This window comes from Ascaphus truei, chromosome 5, assembly GCF_040206685.1.
Source record: "Ascaphus truei isolate aAscTru1 chromosome 5, aAscTru1.hap1, whole genome shotgun sequence".
Classification (NCBI taxonomy): domain Eukaryota; kingdom Metazoa; phylum Chordata; class Amphibia; order Anura; family Ascaphidae; genus Ascaphus; species Ascaphus truei.
In genome coordinates this window covers 43,088,932-43,116,553 of record NC_134487.1, presented here as the reverse complement: position 1 = coordinate 43,116,553, position 27,622 = coordinate 43,088,932, and the positions used below count along the sequence as shown (strand labels likewise).

Sequence of the window (27,622 nt, the reverse complement as noted above, 5' to 3'; positions counted from 1 at the left end):
TTTAAGGTTTTGTTTAATCCACTATTTTTATTTAAGAACTGACTGTTCTGCTGTTTTCTTTCTGCAGTAGAAAACAACTAATTATTATATTTTGAGGACACACTACAATAAATAATACATACTTCCTTACACTTTGTCTACCAATCATACCTTGGCCAGATTTCTGAAAATACAATAAAAGTGACTGTATGAAAAAGTATTTAAATGGCTGCTCTTGTATAAGATGTTTATCACACTTTAATTGATCTGCGTCACTGTATTGTGTGAAAGAGAATATCCCATAATGGACAAAACATTAGAACAATACTGTAAAACAATACAAAATAATGTCATGTTTTCTATTTTTTTTTTAGTATATGCAGGTGAAATTAACTAATGATAATGTTGTCCCTCTGTGCACTTTTGCAAAAATAATTGATTCTGGAACAGACACAATTGATATCAGCAGTAATTATATATTTTCTTTAAAAATTCTGCTCAATATTGTACAAGTAATAACTTTTAACAGAAGTTTTCAAATATATTTTATATAATTAAAATGACATCAAGCTATACAAACAAATTACACATAATAAAAGTCTATCAAGCAACTCTGTGTTTCTGTATTAGATTCCGTATGTGTACTCACATCAGTCCCCTACATGGCACATTTGACATATTTCCATTTCTCATAGACACACACAAAAAAAAAACCACATCCAACATTTTGCACATAAAATAGGTACAACTGAAGTCTCTCTACTTATGCTTGTTCCTGTGGAAGTCCCTTAAACTTTGCAGCTTACCACACACAGCAATAACTTTTTGTTCAATAGGTATAACTAGTCTTACAGGGCCCCAAAAAACATGTAGTGTACCTGCTAAATAAGTACTGTTGGAAAGTATGGATAAATAATCCAACACACATAAAGGCAACTGTGGGATTATTACAAACCTCTTTTTTTTAACTAGTCTCCCTACAAATGAAGATAAATATCCCTAATATTGCTTAAAAATCTGTAAACCCTGCTAAAGTCATCACCTACTCAGATCTGAAAGAAAGCAAAGACTATATAGATAGATGGTTATATCACTCATGAGAAGGGTTTAAAATCTTACATCACCGAATTATTAAGTAATAATCCCCTTAGGACAGGGAATTACCTAGCCATTCATGCCATATGTGGAGGAGTAATAAGGGGATTATTAGTATTATAGGCCATTTTTTATTTTATTATTATCATTATTACCTGGTCGGGCCCATTTAACCCTCCGCTCCCCCATAGCCATGGGGGCAGCAAGGGAAGGCAGCTGGGACAACAGGTCAGATCCTGCTAGGGGGAAACTTTTGGAAGTAATAACGTATTTTTGTGGCTGTGCTGCAACAGACCTGGTGAACACAGTAGCCCTTGTCCCGGATCCCCTGCTTCTGTCTCTTCAGCACATTAGGCCTCGGCCATGTTCCTTGCTTGCTGGCGGAAGCGCGCTGATGCGCACTCCCGCTCAGCATTGAGCCCCTACAGCCGCAATTAGAGCGGCTTTAGTAGGGGCACACCTGCGCTTCCGCACGCTTGCGGAACCGCAGGTCTTAGGGGAATTTAAAATTCCCCCGCTTGCCGGCGAGACAGGCCGGTCACGTGAGCGGTTCGCCCAATGAGGGCGAACCAGTTCCGTGACGTCACTGGCCCGCCCCCGGCCAGTGACGCGCCCGCCCCCGGACCACCCCCTGATGGCTGCTGAGAGCGCTTGCGGTAAGCAACCGCAAGGCCAGGGAAAGCACCCGCTTTCCCTGAGCCTCATGCGCCTCAGCACGCCAGCGGTAAGCGTGTCCGAGGCCTTACAGAGCTGTCAAAAGCTCCACAGGAAGGCAGCAGCTGTTTTGTCTCTCTCCCACACAAGAGTCCCCCATATGTTTCCAACAGGGGAGTGCACTTTAGTAAATGATTCTTAGCCTAAAATGTACTTACATCTGTACCTGCAAGAACATTTTGCTATGGTCTAAGTTCAGTGCTGTGACCTTGGTTTTTTATGGCACACTGTGAAAATGTCTGTGAAAATGAGCCGGAGTGCTGGAAAAACATTGCCACATGTCCTGTCATTTCCGTTTCTGTATGAATATGGTATTTCCAATCATAAGCAGGAACACTGCAAGCGTGGAGGGACAAAAATGATAAGATGTCAAACAGGGGTACTGAGAGGCCGTGAAAGCAGTGATATGGGATCAGTATTTCAACATGCACATTTTGGATTTCCTGGTTTAAAACCTAATTTTTCTGGAAAATCCTGGTTACAAAATAAAGTTTCATTGGAAAAAAATCTCTGACAAAAAAAAATAGCTAAAAGATGGCGATGAGTAAAATTAACAACGTTTTAACGTGTGTTCAAAGGATCAAAGAAACAAAAGAAGTGAAGTTAGTGTCAGTGAACTCTTAACCCCCTCCTCTCTCCATCCTGGAACACCAAACCGCTTTCCCACCCTCCCCGTGGCACTTAACCCCTTCCTCTCTCCCATGGGACCCTTAACTTCTTCCTCTCTCTCCCCTGGGACCCTTAGCACCCTCTCCCATACCTGTACTTCACCCTTTCTCATCTACACTGCTTCCATCACTCTCATCCTTTATGAAAATGTTAAAAAAATAATTAAAACAGATTTTTCGACAAATCTTGATTGTTGAAAAATCTGTTTAATATTTTAACATGTTATAAGTGAAAAGTGTATTTAAATGGAGGGAGTATCTCTGGTGAGAGTGATGAAATGAGGGGTGGATGAATGAGGGAGGTGTTAGGGGGATGGGAGCAATGTAGGTAAGGAAAGGTTAAGTGCAGCCATGGGAAGGGTTTGGGAATGAGGATCTCTTTGTTCTAGTAAATCTAAAGAAAAGTATGTATTTTGGGAAAACATTTTAGTTACATTTACTAGAGCATTTTCAGACTTTTGTTTTAGCAAATCTATTGGCGATAAATTTCTTAATCCTGTTATCGTGGTGAAAATATTTCTCACCCAACCCTAAGTGGAGTATGTCTATATGTTAAACTGGATTTAAAATCTATTATATAGTAAGGGAAGATGTTTATGAAGGGATTGATAAAAATGTAGACTTTGTGCATAGAAATTAGCAGTGTAGGTAAAAGTACAAAAAAATAAAAATGTTTGTAGGGATATGCTATAAAACCACCACATACAGTATCATGAGACAGAGGAATCCAAAATACTCTTGCAAATGGAGAAGGCAGCAAAACTAGCTTATATTTGCATAAAGGTGATTTGTAATTACACTGACATAGACTGGAGCAATGTCACGGACGTGCTCGCCACAAACCGGGACCGGATCACGGGGCTGAGGTGGGGTTACATAATCACCGACCTTAGACCATGTAGTCGGATCCGGAGTGCGAAGTCCATTGTCAAACAAGCCGGGATCATAACTGGAGAAGGCAGCGTAGTCTGTGGAATAGCCAGGGTCAGGATTGGAAAAGGCAGCATCGTCGTTATTCGGGCAGGAGTTCGGCAACGGGTAGACAGGTGCTTTCCGCTTCAGCGTAGGAGCGTGAGCACGGGAGTGGGCTCTGCGCGAGGAGCAGCCTCGGCCCATGACGCCGGTCTCTGTAGGAGGAGACAGCAGGGCAGCGCCGGGGAAAAACCAGCGCTTCAGCACAGGAGTCCAAAACAGGCCTCTCCGTGGAGAGAAGCAGCAGACCTCAGGAAACGGAAGGTAACCACTGCTAGGGGAGAATGCAGAAGCTAACAGGAACCAGTGCTGTGAGCCCCTGTTTGTGACGTCAGCCCACTGTGACGTCACACACTGCCTTTCAGTACTATGCAGTATAAATTAAGTTTGATAATAGAGTCAATGACATCAGACCAATCCTACGGTGTAGCAGGTAAAGAATCGGTACTAGTGTATGGGTTCGATTCCTGCATGGCATGCTAAAATTGTCCGTTAGCAATAAAGCATTGAATGTTATTTTTTTTAAAAACCTTGGGGATGTTTGCAACGCATGTGGATGCAGCCTGATGAAGCAGAGAGAGAGGAGAGCTGCAGATGCCGGGTAAGTGTTCGCGCAGCGGCCATTTCGCAAAAAAACCCAACAACTTGGAGATGTTTTTAAATCGGGAGCCACGCTCAGACCGCGTTATAAGCGGATTTGTGTTGTAGTGGATCGCGCTATAATGAGGTTGAGCTGTATTCAAGTCAGAGAACATTTGAATGATCATATGGTCTCATTTGAAATAAATCAAAAGCCATATTATACATGTTAAACAAAGACTTTACATTTTTAGAAAGGCAGATTGTAATAAACTAATTAATAAGCTACAAGAAGTCAATTGGGGTGCCATTTTTGCAGGAAAATATTTGCAAAACAAATAGACAGTTATTTAAAACGTTGTTAGATAAGTACACTAATCATTGTATACCCATGGGAGATAAAAATGAAACAAGTCAAAACCAATGTGGTTAAGTAAACAAGTAGGGGAAGAAATGGAAAGGAAGATGCAGGCACTAAGATTCTTAAAGTCAGAAGGGATGAAGGCATCATATCAGAATTAATAAATGTAACAACATTTGCAAAAGATCAATGAGAGTAGCAAAATTTGAAAATGAAAAAAAGATTGCAATAGTAAGTAAGATCAATCCTAAAAGGTTCTTCAATTACCTTAATAACAAAAAGATAAGATTCGAGAATATAGAACCCTTTCACTGTGAGATGGGTAGACAAATTATTGAAGACAAGGAAAACGCAAAGGTACGGCTGGAGTATTATTTACTTGAATATTGGGTGCAAGGAAACTGCAGCTGACCGCATCATGATCGTGGTTTCCCCATGCCCAAAAACTAATTTCCCATAAGAATTAATGCAACAGGGTCCCTGCTTCTGAATGGAACTCCCGCTGTGTTAATCCTACTGGGTCGCACCGGTCTTACTTTGTTCGACGGAAGAAAACATCTTAGAAAAAAATGCGTATGGATGAAGTTTAGCTTGGGAGTCTTCCTCTGTGACAAAATTGCTTTGGCCCTGCCATCAGATGTGTCGACTTCTAGAGTGAAAGTTAAGCTAGGATCCGGGTGTACGAGGATGGGTGCATAGACGAAGGCTGTTTTCAGTCTATCAAATGCTTGGGTAGCGGCAGAGGACCATGAGGCGGGGTCCGTGCCTTTTTGTGTTAAGGCCGTAATGGGCACTGCCACATACGCGAAGTTCTGGATGAATCTGCAGTAGTAATTGAAGCCTAGGAAGTGTTGACGACTTTCAGAGTCATGGGGCGAGGCCAAACCAGAACCGCTTTCACCTTGACTTGATCCATGGAGAGGCCAGTGTCAGAGATGATATAACCCAAGAAGGCCGTTGTGGTTTGATGAAATTTAGCGGAGAAGTGGTTTTCTCGTAGGCGCAGAAGTACCTGTTTAACATGACCAGAATGTTCGTGTCTAGACTTGGAGAAGATCAAAATATCGTCCAGGTAGGACGATTGGTCAAGAAGGTCCCTGAAAATGTAATTAACAAAATCCTGGAATACTGCAGGAGCGTTTCATAGGCCGAATGGCATGACGAGATACTCATAATGTCCATCCTGGGTATTGAAGGCTTTCTTCCACTCGTCGCCCTGACAGATTCTTACCAGATTGAAAACTCCTCGTAAATACAGCTTGGTAAATATGGTGGCCTCCTGCAGTCTGTCAAAGAATTCGGAGATTATGGTTAAGGGGTACCGATTCTTTATAGTGATCCTGTTAAGGCCCCAATAGTGAATGCAGGGTCTGAGGGATCTGTCCTTCTTCTTTACTAAGGAGAACCCTGGTCCGACGGGGGACGATGATTTGCGAATAAATCCTCTCTGAAGATTCTCAAGAATATATTCCCTCATGGCCTTGGTTTCTGGAGGAGCGAGTGGATAGGAGCACCCCCTCTGGGGCATCGAGACGGGCAGCAGATCGATGGGGCAATCGAAAGACGGTGAGGTGGTAGCTCCTCAGATTGTGCTTTATTAAAGACATCCTGGAATTCAGAGTAGAACTCAGATAAGTGCATCTTCCCTTCTTCCGGGACCGAAACCCCGCATAATTTTTTTGAGGAGACGGAGCCCTTGTACAGGCAATGAGAGCCCAATTGGAAAGGCTCCACGTCAGTCCAGTCTATTTGCGGGTTGTGAACCTGGAGACATGGGAGTCAAAGGATAACGTCGACCAAAGGGGTATGGATGGCGTCCAGCTGGATCCTCTACGTGTGATCCTCTCCTGTCCACAATTGGAAGGGGGTGGTTTGCAGGGAAATAAATGCCGGAAATAAATAAAGGTCTCCTGAGCTGAACCGCATTAATTTCACCCTCGGGTATCCTCTACTTCCCGAGATACAGGCCCCGTTATAGGGTGCCGGTATCCCCTGTGCGTTTAAATCTCCCGCATCACGTGACGCGGGAGAATTTAAACATTGTGGGCTACGTATTGTTATTGCACTACATTATTTAATATCGTTATGATGGGCATTTTCTTGTTGTCCAATTCTAGGAGTGACAGAAGAGGTAGGGTGACATGTGGGGGCAATAGATGACAGGAGGGGGCATAGGGGTGATAGTCTTACCATCTCCGCACTCTTTCCTCTGTACAGCGTCCACAGCTGCTACCTTGTTGTCGTCGTCCTTCCTTCAGGCTTCATGACCACATGGAGCTGCCTCTCCGTCCCTTCACCTGAGCGCACCAGCCGTCTAGGTGCATGGGCTTTCTGCCTCTACCCCAGCCAGGCACTGGCTTAAACCCTGCACCATTACACCCACGTGCTGGGTCACAGGACTAGTGGTCCAATTTTTGCTGTATTTATTTTTGCTTAATATTTGTGGTCAAAGTTCCCAGTAAATAAAAACATGGCCCACAAGGCATTATGCCAGTATCTAATGTAAGTGTAACCCTTTGAGTGCCACAGCACCTCCGGCACAGAGCAGACTTTAACCTGCAAACAGAGTCCTCCTCTATTTTTCCTGTCACTTCAGATTGTGCTCTAGAACGCAGGACGCGATCGAAACGGAAAAAAAGCACTCTTTGGGTATGACCTGGAGTGCCAGACCCCATGACGTTGTGATGACATTGCATCTTCCTATTAGGCTGCGTGACGTGGGACCTTTAAAATGCCATATTGCATGCCCAGCATTTCAGAGGTAAGTATCTCAGGAAGCAGGGAGTCCCCAGAGTTGAAGTTAATGCAGTTCAGCTCTGGAGACCCCCTGCTTCCCACCTACAGTAACAAAATAAATAAATAAAAACCCAGATGGAAATGCTTTCTAGTGCAGAGCAGTGACATTTTAAGATCTTCAGATGAAAAATAGCAATAGACCATCAGTAAACATCTGCCCAATAAATGGGTATAGTGAAATATTGTAAAGGAGGATATGTCAAATAAGGACTGAAATCAAGGAGGTAAGTTATGGTCCAAACAAATGCCTTTTTATGGAAAATGACTGAATTTATCAGTGTGACTCATTACAGTGAATTCGATTAGACTATAAACAAGTGACAAATCTATGATCTTGTCAACAAATCAGTGAGGGGTCTGAGGACAATCTCTGCATGCATACGTAGTTTCATTGTGTAAAACTCACGAACATGGGGCCGCAGGTGAGAGTTTGTGGGGAACTCAGCAGTATATTCAGAACAGCTATGCAGGGAAGGGGATGTGTGTTACAGGTGTATGTTTACAATATGTTGTCACGTGTGTTGTTTGTTTGTGTAGCACTGTTTCCCCCACGCTCTGGAAGATGTGGCGACTACTGAGTGTATGTGATGCTTTACCTGTGGCTCACAGGAGGCCTGAACCTCCGCTGCTGGGAGCCTGGGGTGTACCTGGACACCTGACACTCCTTCACCTGTGAGGGATCCTGACAGCGTCGGATAACCCCTTCACAGGACCAATGCAATAATTACGTACAGACGTATATAATAACAGGTTTACAGCTGGTAACTTAGATTACTATAACGGATATAATACTGGCCTCGCACGGCCTTAGCCCAACACTGTACCCCATTGTTCAACCTCATTGTCCACACCGTAGTAGGGTCTTCCCCAATGTACTGAGGTGCCCTGGGCACCTAGCCACGCTGGTGTTCACAAGAACCAACCCACCCCTAAAGTGTGTGAGACAGTGCTGCCCACCATGAGAGTGTAGAGTTGGTGCACTTGATAACTTGTCTGATACCTGCCAGGTGCTACAGCACCTGGTACCGCTGACTACAGAAAGGGCCCTTCTGTCGCACGCTGTCGCCGTCAGTGAAGTCGTCCGCCTCCACATGGGGTGATATCCAGCTGGAGGGTCCCACCATGAAGAGAGTCTGTATCTGTGGGGTGGTCTGGTCCCAGACCACAGGCCGCTAATACTGCGCAGCGTCTTCTTGCTGTGTCCCTGACACGGCACTCAATACAGGGGCACCCACAAACTAGTGGGTCGGGGCCTATCAGGGGACTACTGACACCCTGCACATACACCCTCTCCTCTCTGTGTCCCAGCTCCGACTGGCGTGGCCTCTAGCGCGCCAAATGTATCAACTGTGAGAGCAGGGGAATCCGGCCGCGTGATTAGCTGCGCTATCCCCATGTGTTCGGCAGTCTCTGAGGCTTCTGGGGGCTGTAGTCCCCCGTGGAGCCCCGTGCCTAACATGGCCGCCGCTATGCTCCTCACTGCGCATGCACAAAGCTCCGGAGATGGCCACCGTACCTCTAATCCCATCTGTGCATGCGCAAAAACTCACACTGCCCATGCGCGGCCAAATCCAATATGGCGGCGCCCTGCAAAGGGCCTCCGGCGACCCACTTGCCATCCTGACTGCTCCACGCTACCGCAGCCCTCCCCAGCCGGTTGCAGCCGCAGCGGAAGGTAAACGGACGAAGGGGGACCTGGCCACATTTGTGATATGTGTACGTGTTGTGGACGAGTGTCATGTTTGTTGCAAAACAAAAGCGTTAAAGACCTGTGCTCTTGTCTCACAATAGAGCGGCGTAAGCAACGTAGATCGGCGTAAGCAAAGTGTTTAATGAAATGCTGCAGGTCTGATTAGTTATCATTCTGGGCGATTTAATTTCAATCAGAGAGCAGGATTTCGTGAAACACTTTTTTTTAGCTGATTATGTTTCACTTGTAATTGGTTATGGAAAGCATGTATGTGTACCCGAAACCTGCCAGTGCCAGTAAACCAACAAAGCTGTGAAAATGTTCTTAAATTAAAAGACAAATCCCTACAGATATCCGCACCAGCCCGTGCCAAATAGCAGGGCAGTAACCTAAACCCCAGCACAACGAATACTCCCCGCTTTCCGATCTATCCATGTGGACATGAGGCGCTAAGCCGGGTGACGTCACCTTCGGCGGGAAACGAGGCAGCACGCGCTAGTTTGCACAACAGTCTCCAACTGCAGCTCGCAGATCACGTGGCGGGAAGCGCGCGGCTTTACTAGTCAGTCACGCCATTGCCTTCCCGTTACTCTCCTCATTCTGTGGCGCAGAGCCGCGCTGCTGCTTACACGGCGACACAAGTATCGCAGCTGTTGAGGTGCAGCGGAAATGAATTGGGTCGGGGGATCCCGGTGAGCGGGTTGGGACTTCTATATAATATATATATTTTTTAAAGCAGCCATTAAATAAAGGCGAGTGGGACTAATACTGTGTATAATCCACCAGGTGATTTCCAGACATTGTTTCGTTGCTCATTCGTTGTCTGTGTAGGAAAAATGTAACTTAAGTAGCAGCCCACTCCTTCATATCTTTCCTAAACAAGTATCAACCTTCATGTGATACTCGTGGGAGTGTTGCAGGTAACATTATGGGTGTACTGTTGACTGAAGGAGAGGAAAGAAGTACAGAGGTCTCTGTCTTTCAGTAGCATGCTTGGGGATGAAGGGATTTAGCAGGTACAAAGATTAATTTATTTCTTATTGGCTATCACTAGACAAGGAGAACTGGGCAATGCAATTAGTAATTCCTTGATGGTTTATGTAAGGAGGATAATAGACGGATACCCAACCCTCTTCTTCAGCCTTTTGCAAAGTTATATGGTCTCCATAACATTTAAAACTAGATTTCCTTAAAACCTGCTCATATTGTAAGTGGTCTTTGTGAGTACTAGCTTATTTGAGGTTAAACTAAATGACCCCCAAAGGCACTGTCCCCAATTGTTGTGTTTTTTTTTTCTTCCATCTAATGGACATTGCTTAGTAGCAGAAAATAGAAGTCCTGACCTATTACAGTAATTGTTCAGCTTCATGATCCAACCTGTACACTTATTTTATTGTGTGTGTGTGTGTGTACGTACTGGATTTATGCAACAGCTTCAGGTGCACAGCGATCATCCCCTGCTGGGGAGACCTATAATATAGAACAAGGGTGCAACAGATTTTAGGGGAAGCGGCGGTAACAGAGGCCACGCACTATTCAGCGTGAGGCCTATGTAAATTCACTTACCAGGCCTCATGTCTCAATGGTGACGAGCGTCAAATGACGCCACAGGTCATATGACCCGCAGCATTATTTGATTATTTGATGCCGCATTCAAGGTAAAAGGGGTGGGGGGGTGGGTGCAGCCGAGGAAGTTTGAGCACCCCTGATATAGTCTGTAGTTTGGGGTGTAAGTCCCAAAAACAGTGCTCAATCCAGGTCTGAACTTTCAAATAGATACACACATCATGATAGCAGGGAACTATATCAGCCCAAAGAAAGAGTATTTTGACCCAGTGCTATTTGATTGCAGCAAAGACACTCAATGTAATGGCAACAGTCCATGTGTCATGATAAATAAAGGGTTATAAAGGGTTAACATACCATTGTTGTGCAGGACTCTGCCATGCCCAACCCTTTTGCTGCTGCACTGCATCTCCAAATCTCCAAATGAGGGAGAGACATCTCCAAATGAGGGAGAGATATACTCACAGCAGGCTGGTTCCTTTGCAGCGTGCAGCACGCTCAATGTTCATATTGCAAGTGAAATCCAAGGATTCCTGCGGTGCACAGCCAAGTAGAGTAGCGGACCAGCAAGGTGTAGGTTAAAACAATATTTTATTAGTACAACATGGTACAGGGGACACACACTCTGACGCGTTTCGGACTGGTATAGTCCTTAGTCATAGAGCTAATTCGCGCCATTCATCCCCACTGATTTAAAGGGATAAGCCCGCCCCCCATGCGTCATTGCGCTCCCCGTTTTGGCGCGAAAATCGCCGACTTCTAATCTGATTGGCTAAGGCTCCCAACGAATGGGAAAGCTAGCTGCCGTGAGTCTGCATCGAGAGGAGGGGAATGACGCGCGTCTAGCTTCCAGCTTCAGCGCGCAGACCCCTCTGCAGATGCACGCAGCGTCGTTGCTAGGTAACGCTTGTAAACAAACAGTTTGAGCCATCATTACAAATGCACGATACATTACTGTGCATTGCTTGGCGAGATGCGGGGAAGGGAGAGACAGGGGAAGTGGGAAAGGGAAGGGGGGGGGGAATACAGGAAATCTATGTGGGGATGAAGAAAAAAGTTAAAATTGTCATACTGAACACATTTACAACAACCATTAATTGACATACAAAACATTTAAATATTACAAAACGAATCTAAAACCTGAAATGGAGGTTACATGTATACATGTATAGGTTGGGGAAGGAAATTGTTCCACAATGTTTAACATATTGAAATATTGGACTATCATGAATATTAATAATTGGTATTTAAGCCAATACCTTTTTAGTCTGTGAATAAACATATATCATTAAAGAGTGCACAATATATATACATGTTGGTTTAAGACAATTTTTTGTGTCAGTTTTTTATGACTGAGTGTGCGAACAATAAACCTGGTTTCTGACGCAAACCTGTAAAAGCGTTAGGTGAGAAGACAGTGGATACCAAATATTCATATTGTCAGTTATATTCAACAGTAATTGTTAATAACATTTAAATTAGCCAAAAGCCAGTTAGATTTTGTAAATATTATTATTATTATTATTATAAATATTACCGAACCAAAATCAAGGGCCAATCAAATAACCAGTGGGGCTCATTCGTCAATTCAGATCAAATTAAAAAATGTTTGAGCTCCCAATCTTGATTCATGCCCCTGGGTGCCAATGTCCCAAGGGCATAGATCCAGAACATCTCTCTGCGATTTAATAATGCCTCCCTATGTCCTCCTCTAGGATGTATAGAGATGTTTTCAATGGCACTATACGTAAGTGTTTTAATAGATCCTAAGGGACATGATTTAAAATGACGCGCTACCGGAAAGCGTTCATCGCTGTTCTTAATACTACGGATATGCTCTGTGATTCTAACCTTGAGTGCCCTAATGGTCCTGCCTATGTAGCCACTCCCACATGCACATTTCAGTATGTAAATTACAAAGTTGGTATTGCATGTCATGAATGACTCCAATCGGTAAACATGCCCAGTATGAATATCTCTTACTGATTTTAATGGCTCAGCATATCTGCAGAGATTGCATAGGCCACATTTAAAGAATCCCTTAGGTAAAGGTTTGGTATTTTTGACTTTTGATTCAAACAGACTAGGAGATACATAGTTGCCGATAGTTTTGGCTTTCTTGAATACCATTCTAGGTTTTTGTATGGTATAGGGGTCCAGATCTGCATCTAATTTGAGGATTCCCCAATGTTTTTGCAAAATGTATCTGATCTGTTCTGCTTGTTTAGAGAAAGTGGTTATGAAGAGAGGGCACTGGTTGTTAAGATCATCATGTTTTATCTTTCTGGGGTCTCTCTTCTTGAGAGTGCATTTAATCATGCCCTAGAAACAGATCGGGAGTATCTCTTAAAGAAGAGAGACCCCAGAAAGATAAAACATGATGATCTTAACAACCAGTGCCCTCTCTTCATAACCACTTTCTCTAAACAAGCAGAACAGATCAGATACATTTTGCAAAAACATTGGGGAATCCTCAAATTAGATGCAGATCTGGACCCCTATACCATACAAAAACCTAGAATGGTATTCAAGAAAGCCAAAACTATCGGCAACTATGTATCTCCTAGTCTGTTTGAATCAAAAGTCAAAAATACCAAACCTTTACCTAAGGGATTCTTTAAATGTGGCCTATGCAATCTCTGCAGATATGCTGAGCCATTAAAATCAGTAAGAGATATTCATACTGGGCATGTTTACCGATTGGAGTCATTCATGACATGCAATACCAACTTTGTAATTTACATACTGAAATGTGCATGTGGGAGTGGCTACATAGGCAGGACCATTAGGGCACTCAAGGTTAGAATCACAGAGCATATCCGTAGTATTAAGAACAGCGATGAACGCTTTCCGGTAGCGCGTCATTTTAAATCATGTCCCTTAGGATCTATTAAAACACTTACGTATAGTGCCATTGAAAACATCTCTATACATCCTAGAGGAGGACATAGGGAGGCATTATTAAATCGCAGAGAGATGTTCTGGATCTATGCCCTTGGGACATTGGCACCCAGGGGCATGAATCAAGATTGGGAGCTCAAACATTTTTTAATTTGATCTGAATTGACGAATGAGCCCCACTGGTTATTTGATTGGCCCTTGATTTTGGTTCGGTAATATTTATAATAATAATAATATTTACAAAATCTAACTGGCTTTTGGCTAATTTAAATGTTATTAACAATTACTGTTGAATATAACTGACAATATGAATATTTGGTATCCACTGTCTTCTCACCTAACGCTTTTACAGGTTTGCGTCAGAAACCAGGTTTATTGTTCGCACACTCAGTCATAAAAAACTGACACAAAAAATTGTCTTAAACCAACATGTATATATATTGTGCACTCTTTAATGATATATGTTTATTCACAGACTAAAAAGGTATTGGCTTAAATACCAATTATTAATATTCATGATAGTCCAATATTTCAATATGTTAAACATTGTGGAACAATTTCCTTCCCCAACCTATACATGTATACATGTAACCTCCATTTCAGGTTTTAGATTCGTTTTGTAATATTTAAATGTTTTGTATGTCAATTAATGGTTGTTGTAAATGTGTTCAGTATGACAATTTTAACTTTTTTCTTCATCCCCACATAGATTTCCTGTATTCCCCCCCCCCCCTTCCCTTTCCCACTTCCCCTGTCTCTCCCTTCCCCGCATCTCGCCAAGCAATGCACAGTAATGTATCGTGCATTTGTAATGATGGCTCAAACTGTTTGTTTACAAGCGTTACCTAGCAACGACGCTGCGTGCATCAGCAGATGGGTCTGCGCGCTGAAGCTAGACGCGCGTCATTCCCCTCCTCTCGATGCAGACTCACGGCAGCTAGCTTTCCCATTCGTTGGGAGCCTTAGCCAATCAGATTAGAAGTCGGCGATTTTCGCGCCAAAACGGGGAGCGCAATGACGCATGGGGGGCGGGCTTACCCCTTTAAATCAGTGGGGATGAATGGCGCGAATTAGCTCTATGACTAAGGACTATACCAGTCCGAAACGCGTCAGAGTGTGTGTCCCCTGTACCATGTTGTACTAATAAAATATTGTTTTAACCTACACCTTGCTGGTCCGCTACTCTACTTGGCTGTGCACCGCAGGAATCCTTGGATTTCACTTGCAGCACCCCTGATATAGAACACATCCTCCTAAAAAATAAAAGGAACCGGCACTACAAAAGTCTTCATACCAAAAAAAGAGATTTTAATCCACATAGATCAACAGCCAGACTTGATCCAGTCACCTCTTATTGTATATAACGCCAAGTGTAAAATGCCAGCAATTCCCTAAAACAGGTCAGATCAGCCATCAAGAGCTACAGTACCAAGAAGCCAAGTTTTCAATATTTTTCCCAATTAACATATACTTAACCAACTAGTGGAAAAAAGGTGAAGAAAGCAGTGCACAGCCAAGGGAAAAGGATAAAAAAAAAAAAACCTTGTTCTTTATTAAGTAATGGTTAAAAATAAGATGTACACAACCCTCCTATGCGTTTCGTGCAGTACTTTATCAAGGAGTGAAAAATACATCTTCCCTGAGTACTTTTTAAAATCTGAGCCTCTGCGACGTTTTTGCGCCATGACGCAAAATGCGCACGTGTCCTCCCCTGTCGTCAGACGTCCTGTCCATCAGCCACATAGATCTACAGAATCAGGTAGTACTACTAACCTCTCTTCTATGCTGCGCCGCTGCTTGGCGTGACATCACGTAAGGGCGTATTCTCATCCCACTTGAGAGCTCTCTGTTTATAGCATATATTGTTTATGCATGATCTAGTTGTTTGAGCACCCAGACACCCTCTTTACTACTTAAACAACTAGCCTAGTCTTTATTATCACTGTGTAGTCACTACATCATGGGGGACTGGTACTCCCCGGAGCCCCATGATGCAGTGACTGCGTTATGGCCAAAGAGGTTTCATTTTCTTGCATACATCACGTCTTCATCTATAGAGTGCAGGATGTGTTCTGCCCAGTAGTTAAAGGGAGACAGGCTCTTCTGTTTCCTGGAAAATGGCTGCTGTGGTCACGTGACTGCTCGGTGCCAGAGCAGCCATAGCACGCGGGTCCCGCAACCACTCTGGCACTCGAACAGCTTACTGAGGTATTTACTGATTTGAAAATCTGGGCTGTTGGTAGTCCGAGGACTGAATGTGAGTACACATGTTCAAGCGGCAGGGTCATTTCTTTTGCACCTTCATTAAAATCTCTTCCTGTCCTTTCCTGCACTGTTTTTATTTTGAAAATTGGCTGCTCCGTTCACACAATATGTATGTTAAGTGTGTGGTAGGTTAATATGAAGCTCTCTCCAGAGCAATTTAAAGTTTACCAAAAATGTGAAGGGCGCTAATATAGCAATAATATAATAGTGTGTGTGTGTGTGTGTGTGTGTGTGTGTGTGTGTGTGTGTGTATGTGTATATATATATATATATGTAGAGGTATCAGTACCGTGTTAGCCGAGCTTCAATAATCAAAAAATAAATAGATGATACCGTTCTGTGGCTAACGAAATGCTTTTATTTGTGCGAGCTTTCGAGATACACTGATCTCTTCTTCCAGCGATGTTACAATGAATGAAGCAAGGATAACTTAAAAACAGTGTCTCTTGGAATGTTATCTGTGCTTGTCCTTCCCCCGGTGTGGATGTGTTTTATGGCTAGAGGTGTCAAAGGGTAACTGAAAGCAAGTGAAGAAAGAGTGTGTATGTGTATCAGTGTGAATAAAAATGAATGGAGAGCCCACAGTATAAACAGTGCTCTACACAAAGTGTGTGTGGAGTGAGAGGGATATAAATGGTGTGGGTGGGTGTGGAAATGTGAGAGTTTGTAGCACAACTAAAAGTGTGTGTGGATACTATGTGGTCCCTATTGGTGTATAGGGATGGAAAAATAAGGAGTATTAGTATGTGTGAGAGACAGCTGTGTGTGCATACATATAGCACAGTATGTACAGACATGGCCTTTAGCGCTCATGGGAAGAGAGTTCGCTAGTGTCAGTAATGACTCATAAAATTTCGATCTCTGTTTAGGCCACTGCTAAGTGTCCCGAACAGTTGCATAAATTTGTATTCATGCAACCGTCTCTCTTTCGGGGTTTTAAGATTACCTTTGAGTATGGCAACCCTCAGATCGTTCATCTTATGGCCAGAGTCTATGACACATGATGAGGTACACGACATTGCTGGAGAAACAGGTGAACCCTCCTCTGATTTTGTATTCCTGATTCTTGTGTGGTATTTGTATTGTGTCCGCTGTGTAGAGCATTGCGCAGGTTTTGCATCTTGGGTCCTGGCATGGTTTTGTCCCGCATTCAGTTGTGCTGCTGAATACTTTACTCCTCACCATAATATTCTTGAGATTATGGGGTTGTCTGTATGATAATAAGGGTGCTTCAGGGAAGACCTGTTGCAGTCTTGTATCTTCCTGGAGGATGGGTTGTAGTTTCCTGGCGATCTTGCGTAGGTCTCCTAGGTGTGGGTTATATGTGACCACAAAAGGAACCCTGTCGCTTGTCTCCTTCTGTTTGTATTCAAGGAGATCACTTCTTGGTATTCTGGTGGCTTTGTGAATTTGCTGGTCTACAATTCTGTGGTTATATCCACGGTTTATAAAGTCTGATCTCAAGGCTTTAATCCGCTGGTCTCTGTCTGCTGTGTCGGAGCATATCCGGTTGTATCGTATGGCTTGACTGTAGATGGTTGCATGTTTGGTGTGTGTCGGGTGGAAGCTGTTGTCCCTCAAATAGCTGGCTCTGTCTGTAGGTTTGCGGTATACAGAAGTCTGTAGTTGGTTGTTCTTTATAGTAATGGTGGTGTCTAGAAAATGTACTTCATCCGGGGAATGGGTGAGTTTGAGGTTGATGGTCGGGTGGAAAGTATTGAAGTTGTCATAGAACTGTAGGAGGTCCTGTTCGCCAGAGGTCCAAATCAGGAGGATGTCATCGATGTAGCGAAGGTATGTAAGGGGTTTCAAGTGACAGGTGGACAGAAAGTCACTTTCCAGTTTTGCACAGAACAGATTGGCATACTGTGTGCTTTCAGTTACCCTTTGACACCTCTAGCCATAAAACACATCCACACCGGGGGGAAGGACAAGCACATATAACATTCCAAGAGACACTGTTTTTAAGTTATCCTTGCTTCATTCATTGTAACATCGCCGGAAGAAGAGATCAGTGTATCTCGAAAGCTCGCACAAATAAAAGCATTTCGTTAGCCACAGAACGGTATCATCTATTTATTTTTTGATTATATATATATATACAGTGTTCGACAAATCACCCAAAAATCTACTCGCCCAACCAAAAAATCTACTCGCCACCTAGTCCCGCCCCCAACTCCGCCCCTAGTCCCACCCCCAACTCCGCCCCTAGTCCCGCCCCCAACCCCGCTTTAAAATAAAATATATAAATAAAATACATTTAATAAATTCCTAGTCAGAACAACATTCGTTTTTGACATAAATGTATTTATTGTATTACATTATACTACAATTAGTCGTGTGTGTGTGTCAATGTCGGATCTAGAAATAAAAGCCAGGTGTGAATGACTAGTTTCCTGAACCCCTTAACCAGTGTCTGGACGTCGGCGCTTCACAGAGAGAGACAGAGAGAGACAGACAGACACCCACACACACACAGAGAGCGGCACACCCACACAAAGAGAAAGAGACACACAGAGAAAGAGAGAGAATGAGAGACACACACACTGAGAGAATGAGAGACAAAGAGAGAGTGCGACAGAGAGAGGGTGACAGAGAGAGGGAGAGGGTGACAGAGAGAGGGAGAGGGTGACAGAGAGAGGGAGAGGGTGACAGAGAGAGGGAGAGGGTGACAGAGAGAGGGAGAGGGTGACAGAGAGAGGGAGAGGGTGACAGAGAGAGGGAGAGGGTGACAGAGAGAGGGAGAGGGTGACAGAGAGAGGGAGAGGGTGACAGAGAGAGGGAGAGGGTGACAGAGAGAGGGAGAGGGTGACAGAGAGAGGGAGAGGGTGACAGAGAGAGGGAGAGGGTGACAGAGAGAGGGAGAGGGTGACAGAGAGAGGGAGAGGGTGACAGAGAGAGGGAGAGGGTGACAGAGAGAGGGAGAGGGTGACAGAGAGAGGGAGAGGGCGACAGAGAGAGGGAGAGGGCGACAGAGAGAGGGAGAGGGCGACAGGGAGAGGGCGACAGAGAGAGGGAGAGGGCGACAGAGAGAGGGAGAGGGCGACAGAGAGAGGGAGAGGGCGACAGAGAGAGGGAGAGGGCGACAGACACAGGGAGAGGGCGACAGACACAGGGAGAGGGCGACAGACACAGGGAGAGGGCGACAGACACAGGGAGAGGGCGACAGACACAGGGAGAGGGCGACAGACACAGGGAGAGGGCGACAGACACAGGGAGAGGGCGACAGACACAGGGAGAGGGCGACAGACACAGGGAGAGGGCGACAGACACAGGGAGAGGGCGACAGACACAGGGAGAGGGCGACAGACACAGGGAGAGGGCGACAGACACAGGGAGAGGGCGACAGACACAGGGAGAGGGCGACAGACACAGGGAGAGGGCGACAGACACAGGGAGAGGGCGACACAGGGACAGGGAGAGGGCGACACAGGGACAGGGAGAGGGCGACACAGGGACAGGGAGAGGGTGACACAGGGACAGGGAGAGGGTGACACAGGGACAGGGAGAGGGTGACACAGGGACAGGGAGAGGGTGACACAGGGACAGGGAGAGGGTGACACAGGGACAGGGAGAGGGTGACACAGGGACAGGGAGAGGGTGACACAGGGACAGGGGAGAGGGTGACACAGGGAGAGGGTGACACAGGGAGAGGGTGACACAGGAGAGGATGACACGGAGAGGGTGACACGGAGAGGGTGACACGGAGAGGGTGACACGGAGAGGGAGAGGGTGACACGGAGAGGGAGAGGGTGACACGGAGAGGGAGAGGGTGACACGGAGAGGGAGAGGGTGACACGGAGAGGGAGAGGGTGACACGGAGAGGGAGAGGGTGACACGGAGCGGGAGAGGGTGACACGAGCGGGAGAGGGTGACACGGAGCGGGAGAGGGTGACACGAAGCGGGAGAGGGTGACACGAAGCGGGAGAGGGTGACACGAAGCGGGGAGAGGGGGTGACACGAAGCGGGAGAGGGTGACACAGAGACAGGGAGAGGGAGACACAGAGACAGGGAGAGGGAGACACAGAGACAGGGAGAGGGAGACACAGAGACAGGGAGAGGGAGACACAGAGACAGGGAGAGGGAGACACAGAGACAGGGAGAGGGAGACACAGAGACAGGGAGAGGGAGACACAGAGACAGGGAGAGGGAGACACAGAGACAGGGAGAGGGAGACACAGAGACAGGGAGAGGGAGACACAGAGACAGGGAGAGGGAGACACAGAGACAGGGAGAGGGAGACACAGAGACAGGGAGAGGGAGACACAGAGACAGGGAGAGGGAGACACAGAGACAGGGAGAGGAGACACAGGGAGAGGGAGAGAGAGGGTGACACAGGGAGAGGGAGAGAGAGGGTGACACAGGAGAGGGAGAGAGAGGGTGACACAGGGAGAGGGAGAGAGAGGGTGACACAGGGAGAGGGAGAGAGAGGGTGACACAGGGAGAGGGAGAGAGAGGGTGACACAGGGAGAGGGAGAGAGAGGGTGACACAGGAGAGGGAGAGAGAGGGTGACACAGGGAGAGGGAGAGAGAGGGTGACACAGGGAGAGGGAGAGAGAGAGGTGACTACAGGGAGAGGGAGAGAGAGGGTGACACAGGGAGAGGGAGAGAGAGGGTGACCACGGAGAGGGAGAGAGAGGGTGACACAGGGAGATGGAGAGAGAGGGTGACACAGTGAGAGGGTGACCGTCATAGACAGGTAGAGGGTGACACAGAGACAGGGAGAGGGTGACACAGAGACAGGGAGAGGGTGACACAGAGACCAGGGAGAGGGTGACACAGAGACAGGGAGAGAGGTGACACAGAGACAGGGAGAGGGTGACACAGAGACAGGGAGAGGGTGACACAGAGACAGGGAGAGGGTGACACAGAGACAGGGAGAGGGTGACACAGAGACAGGGAGAGGGTGACACAGAGACAGGGAGAGGGTGACACAGAGACAGGGAGAGGGTGACACAGAGACAGGGAGAGGGTGACACAGAGACAGGGAGAGGGTGACACAGAGGACAGGGAGAGGGTGACACAGAGACAGGGAGAGGGTGACACAGAGACAGGGAGAGGGTGACACAGAGACAGGGAGAGGGTGACACAGAGACAGGGAGAGGGTGACACAGAGACAGGGAGAGGGTGACACAGAGACAGGAGAGGGTGACACAGAGACAGGGAGAGGGTGACACAGAGACAGGGAGAGGGTGACACAGAGACAGGGAGAGGGTGACACAGAGACAGGGAGAGGGTGACACAGAGACAGGGAGAGGGTGACACAGAGACAGGGAGAGGGTGACACAGAGACAGGGAGAGGGTGACACAGAGACAGGGAGAGGGTGACACAGAGACAGGGAGAGGGTGACACAGAGACAGGGAGAGGGTGACACAGAGACAGGGAGAGGGTGACACAGAGACAGGGAGAGGGTGACACAGAGACAGGGAGAGGGTGACACAGAGACAGGGAGAGGGTGACACAGAGACAGGGAGAGGGTGACACAGAGACAGGGAGAGGGTGACACAGAGACAGGGAGAGGGTGACACAGAGACAGGGAGAGGGTGACACAGGGAGAGGGAGACACAGGGAGAGGGTGACACAGGGAGAGGGTGAGAGGGTGACACACTCACAGACACAGACACCCACTCAGACAAACTCACACACACACACACACAGTCTGTCACTCACACACACACAGTCTGTCACTCACACACACAAACACTCGCACATGGCAGCGGGAGCCTCCGCACGGCAGGAGGGCCTCTGCAAGGCAGCGGGTCGCACATGGCAGCGGGGGCCTCCGCACGGCAGGAGGGCCTCTGCAAGGGGCCGCGCCCCCTCCAGAGGGGGACGCCGACACCGCAGTATCCTGCATAGACCGAGCAGGGAGAGGCTCCGGTGAGGGGATTTCCCCTGCTTAGAGCAGGGAGAGGCTCCGGTGAGGGGATTTCCCCTGCTTAGAGCAGGGAGAGGCACGCGTGGGGTGAGGGGGGGGGGGTCACGGAGGCCGGGAGAGATTGGGGTGAGGGGGGGGTGGATGGCCCGATGGGAGGGGGTGGTGGATGGCCGATGCGAGGGGGGGGTGGATGGCCCGATGGGAGGGGGTGGTGGATGGCCGATGCGAGGGGGGGGTGGATGGCCCGATGGGAGGGGGGGGGCGGATGGCCCGATGGGAGGGAGGGGGGGGGGGCGGATGGCCCGATGAGAGGGAGGGGGGGGGCGGATGGCCCGATGGGAGGGAGGGGGGGGGCGGATGGCCCGATGGGAGGGAGGGGGGGGGGGCGGATGGGAGGGAGGGGGGGGGGGGGCGGATGGCCCGATGGGAGGGAGGGGGGGGGCGGATGGCCCGATTGACAGATGGCCCTGCAGGGGCCTGAGGCAGACAGGCGTGGAAGGGGCTGGCTAGCGGAAGGGGGAGGAGTGGAAGAGCTGAGGAGGGAAAGTTGCTGAGAGGCGGGGGAGGAGCGAAGGCAGTGATCAGAGAGCCGGCTTTTTTTTTTTTCTCCAGCGCGAGCGCGGGAAAAACAGCAGCGCGAGCGCGGGAAATTTAAAAAATACACGTGTGCTGCTTGTGCCAATATTTACTCGCCCGGGGGTTAAATCCACCCACCCCGGGCGAGTAAATGTATATAATTGTCGAACACTGTATATATGTATATATATATATATATATATATGTGTATATATATATATATATATATATATATATATATATATATATATATATATATATATATATATATATATATATAATCAAAAAATAAATAGATGATACCGTTCTGTGGCTAACGAAATGCTTTTATTTGTGCGAGCTTTCGAGATACACTGATCTCTTCTTCCGGCGATGTTACAATGAATGAAGCAAGGATTACTTAAAAACAGTGTCTCTTGGAATGTTATCTGTGCTGGTCCTTCCCCCGTGTGGATGAGATTTATGGCTGGAGGTGTCAAAGGGTAACTGAAAGCAAGTGAAGAAAGAGTGTGTATGTGTATCCGTGTGAATAAAAATGAATGGAGAGCCCACAGTATAAACTGTGCTCTACACAAGGTGTGTGTGGAGTGAGAGGGGATATAAATGGTGTGGGTGGGTGTGGAAATGTGAGAGTTTGTAGCAACTAAAAGTGTGTGTGGATACTATGTGGTCCCTATTGGTGTATAGGGATGGAAAAATAAGGAGTATTAGTATGTGTGAGAGACAGCTGTGTGTGCATACATATAGCACAGTATGTACATACATGGCCTTTAGCGCTCATGGGAAGAGAGTTCGCTAGTGTCAGTAATGACTCATAAAATTTCGATCTCTGTTTAGGCCACTGCTAAGTGTCCCGAACAGTTGCATAAATTTGTATTCATGCAACCGTCTCTCTTTCGGGGTTTTAAGATTACCTTTGAGTATGGCAACCCTCAGATCGTTCATCTTATGGCCAGAGTCTATGACAACTTCAATACTTTCCACCCGACCATCAACCTCAAACTCACCCATTCCCCGGATGAAGTACATTTTCTAGACACCACCATTACTATAAAGAACAACCAACTACAGACTTCTGTATACCGCAAACCTACAGACAGAGCCAGCTATTTGAGGGACAACAGCTTCCACCCGACACACACCAAACATGCAACCATCTACAGTCAAGCCATACGATACAACCGGATATGCTCCGACACAGCAGACAGAGACCAGCGGATTAAAGCCTTGAGAACAGACTTTATAAACCGTGGATATAACCACAGAATTGTAGACCAGCAAATTCACAAAGCCACCAGAATACCAAGAAGTGATCTCCTTGAATACAAACAGAAGGAGACAAGCGACAGGGTATTTTTGGTGGTCACATATAACCCACACCTAGGAGCCCTACGCAAGATCGCCAGGAAATTACAACCCATCCTCCAGGAAGATACAAGACTGCAACAGGTCTTCCCTGAAGCACCCTTATTATCATACAGACAACCCCATAATCTCAAGAATATTATGGTGAGGAGTAAAGTATTCAGCAGTACAACTGAATGCGGGACAAAACCATGCCAGGACCCAAGATGCAAAACCTGCGCAATGCTCTACACAGCGGACACAATACATATACCACACAAGAATCGGGAATACAAAATCAGAGGAGGGTTCACCTGTTCCTCCAGCAATGTCGTGTACCTCATCATGTGCATGAAATGCCCGGGGGGCTGCTACTACATAGGTGAGACAGGACAGGGGCTAAACAAGAGAATGCACCTGCATCGCCACAGCATCACACGCGGAACAAGAGACAGTCCTGTTGGCGAACATTTCTCTGACTCTGGCCATAAGATGAACGATCTGAGGGTTGCCATACTCAAAGGTAATCTTAAAACCCCGAAAGAGAGACGGTTGCATGAATACAAATTTATGCAACTGTTCGGGACACTTAGCAGTGGCCTAAACAGAGATCGAAATTTTATGAGTCATTACTGACACTAGCGAACTCTCTTCCCATGAGCGCTAAAGGCCATGTATGTACATACTGTGCTATATGTATGCACACACAGCTGTCTCTCACACATACTAATACTCCTTATTTTTCCATCCCTATACACCAATAGGGACCACATAGTATCCACACACACTTTTAGTTGTGCTACAAACTCTCACATTTCCACACCCACCCACACCATTTATATCCCCTCTCACTCCACACACACCTTGTGTAGAGCACAGTTTATACTGTGGGCTCTCCATTCATTTTTATTCACACTGATACACATACACACTCTTTCTTCACTTGCTTTCAGTTACCCTTTGACACCTCCAGCCATAAATCTCATCCACACGGGGGAAGGACCAGCACAGATAACATTCCAAGAGACACTGTTTTTAAGTAATCCTTGCTTCATTCATTGTAACAGCGCCGGAAGAAGAGATCAGTGTATCTCGAAAGCTCGCACAAATAAAAGCATTTCGTTAGCCACAGAACGGTATCATCTATTTATTTTTTGATTATATATATATATATATATAATCAAAAAATAAATAGATATATATAATCAAAAAATAAATAGATGATAGATGAAAGCGGTGCTTTCCCTGGCCTTACACAGCGTGCCGTTGGGGGCGGGCCAGTGATGTCACGGAGCTGGTTCACCCTCATTGGGCGAACCGCTCACGTGACCGGCCCTGTGCTCCGTCGAGCGCTAAATTTGAAAACATCTTGACACGCTTCCCAGTGCGGGCGCGTGCGCGAGCCCATGCTAAAGCCTCTCTCATTGCGGCTGCAGGGGCTCAGTGCCGAGTGTGAGTACGGCTCAGCCTTGCTCACACCACTATGTCCCAGGCCTTAGGCAGGTCTGCAACCCTGCAGAGATAGACTAGATAGATTTAATATGCAAACATTTAAATAGATCATATGCTCAATGTGAATGTCATTGCACTCAAAGTGAACAAATTAAAAATGTGAATATATTAAGTGTTAAATCATATAAAAATAATTTTACTGAGAATGAAAGTGAAAAAATGAGTGTTAAACACTCACACAGACTCTCATGCTGCTCTTAAAGACCGACAGACAGACCAGTCTAAGGCCATGCGTATAGTGCCCGCGACGTCGCCCAAAAACAAATACATTGCCGCAGCGCGTGCGCTTATAGTAAGCGCGACTGCGGTGGAGCGATGTCGCGTCGACAAATTTGGAAGCTGGCAATATTTGATTTTTCAAGGGCTGTCGCCTCGTGACAGCCCATGAACCAATGAAATGCCAGAAAGCCAGCGATGCCGCCGCAAAGTGAAATATTACTTTCGCTTGCATCGACTGGGGACGTCGCCCGTCACGGGCACTTTACGCGCGCCTAAATTGGAACAGAGAAAAGCGAGAGAAAAAAGCACCAAGAATCCAATTAAAATTCAATCGATTTACTGAAGACAGATATATTGAAACATAGTAAAACGCAATACAGAACAGTGTCTGTTTTAACTATTTAGTTACAAGTAGGTATTGGATTGAAACTAAGCAGGGTCCACTGAAATAAAAAAAATTTTTTGCAATTGTTACGCAGAATTGGACCTCCGTAAGTAAAGCCTTTGAAGTGGAATAAGTATTGGGGGAAAGCATGCATGCCTAATAATCCATAATCATTAGGCGAATGTCAATGCACAGTGTTGGTAATTAAAGCCACACTAATCAAACCTTTTGAGTGCTTTTCTCTGTTGCAATTTTAAGATTACCATCAACGTCAAACGTTGGAGATCAAGACAATAATTACTTTGCCGCCCCCAAAAAAACAAGCAGCACGTGCTCAGGAGGCATTTTACTAAGACGATATGATTTAAACTACTGTTTATGTGGAGATTGCTGCTTCAGTGTGCTTTAAAAAATGTAAATCTAAATGGGCAGTAACAAGTTACAATGACTGTTGTACTTTAATAAATATGTACCCCATAGACTCTGGAAACAGCACAACCAATCAGGAGCCTGCAGAAGAGCATTGGTCACCAGGACAACCAGTAAACAAAAAACGGGATTATGCGATGAAGTCAGATTTATATCGCTTGGCAACGGAGGTAAATAGAAGGAACCGAGGGAGCTGTGACCATGACTATGGATAAGCACCCTATAGAAACAATGCGATTATGTCGAGCAACGTGATGACGTTAGAACATGGCGCGTCACGTGACAAGACATGGACCAATCAGGAAGGCCAAAAAACGGAAGACAGAGAAATCAAATTGGATCCAGCTGATGTATGAGTAACTGCAGGGATGGAGCTGATTAATGGATGATTAACAGAGGCACTATGGGGATTATGTGGACTACTTAGAGACACTATATGATGCTTATATTTCATGCCACTTTCTCATTTCATAAAGACCTATGTAGGTCGAAATGTTGTACCAATATTTGGCTAATAAATAGGTTAAACATCTGCAGTGCCCTGTGATGCTTTTCTGTTTCATGTACCTTGGATTACTTACTACAGGCTATTCCTGATTGCAGGAGCACCGGTAACTGTATTTCTTGACTTTTTATGCAGTGCAGCAGATTTCACAAATTTTTTTTGTCTTGTTTTGACTACAACATATTCACCCTTTTCACCTATTACGGTGTGCGGTGTCGATTCTTTTAAAGGAGCATCTGCTCATAAAACAAATGTTTCCCCCCCTAGGTGGGAAGCAGGGGGTCACTCAAGCTGAACCACGTTGACTTCAGCTATGGGGACTCCCTGCTTCCTGATATACCTACCTCTTTTTATGGGGTGCCGGTATCTCTATAGGTTTAATTGTTTCCCGACCAGTGGGAAGTAGCAAGGGATAGCGTCACGTCTTCCTATTTTTCCGCGGGACATTTAAATCCGCCATTTCAATGGCCCATCCGGAGCACCAACCGGCAACCCCTTCAGAGGTAAATATTACGGGAAGCAGGTGGTTCCCAGAGCCGAAATTAACATGGTTCAGCTCTGGAGACCCCCTGCTTCAAACCTATTTTTTTTTTTTTTTTTTTTTTTAAATGTTTCACCATGTTCTGCTGCTTTTTAAACATGTTTAGGTGATGTATAATTTGTATTTTTAATTATGATGAGTGCACACGCTTGTGTAAATACCGGGCTTCTTCAACCAGTTCTCCAGAGGGGCCAGATCAGAAATAAGTCATTAGTAGAAGGACCACAAGCTTATTGCAATATAATTATAGATGCATGTAAAAACTTAATATTTCAACATTTTGCAAGCATGTATAATGTGTGTACCATATATTTTTACATTACCTTAACTTACAAGGTACAAAAAAGTGCACTTTGCTCCAGCTAATTTTATACCAGTTGCTTGGGCAAGTGACTCCAAGGACCACATTAAGTCCCACTGCGGGCCCCAGATTGAAGAATCCTGGTATATGCCTCTGATCTTGCCCCACCTTACCTTTCAGCACTCATCTTTCACTACATCCTTTCCCGTCCTCTTTGCTCATTGACTGCCACAACCCTCATTTCCCCTCCCCCCCCCAGCCCACTGTGCCTCTCAATTCTGATGATTTGCCTTACTGCTCTCCCCCCTCCACTGGAACAAGCTCCCCCAGCACATTCAATCTGCC

At 46.1% G+C, this 27,622-nt stretch overlaps 1 protein-coding gene across 5 annotated transcripts in view; it reads left to right on the top strand.

Moving 5' to 3' along the window:
• Window positions 1-9,390: 9,390 nt before the first annotated feature.
• Window positions 9,391-27,622, top strand: part of REDIC1 (regulator of DNA class I crossover intermediates 1) — a 110,397-nt gene continuing 92,165 nt past the window's right edge. For all 5 annotated transcript variants that reach the window (XM_075599762.1, XM_075599764.1, XM_075599763.1 and 2 more), the window contains exon 1: window positions 9,391-9,546. Coding sequence is in view for 4 of the 5 variants with exons in the window: in XM_075599764.1 (XP_075455879.1) it covers window positions 9,524-9,546 (23 nt within the window). In the remaining variant the exon portion in view is untranslated. The remainder of the gene's footprint in view (window positions 9,547-27,622) is intronic.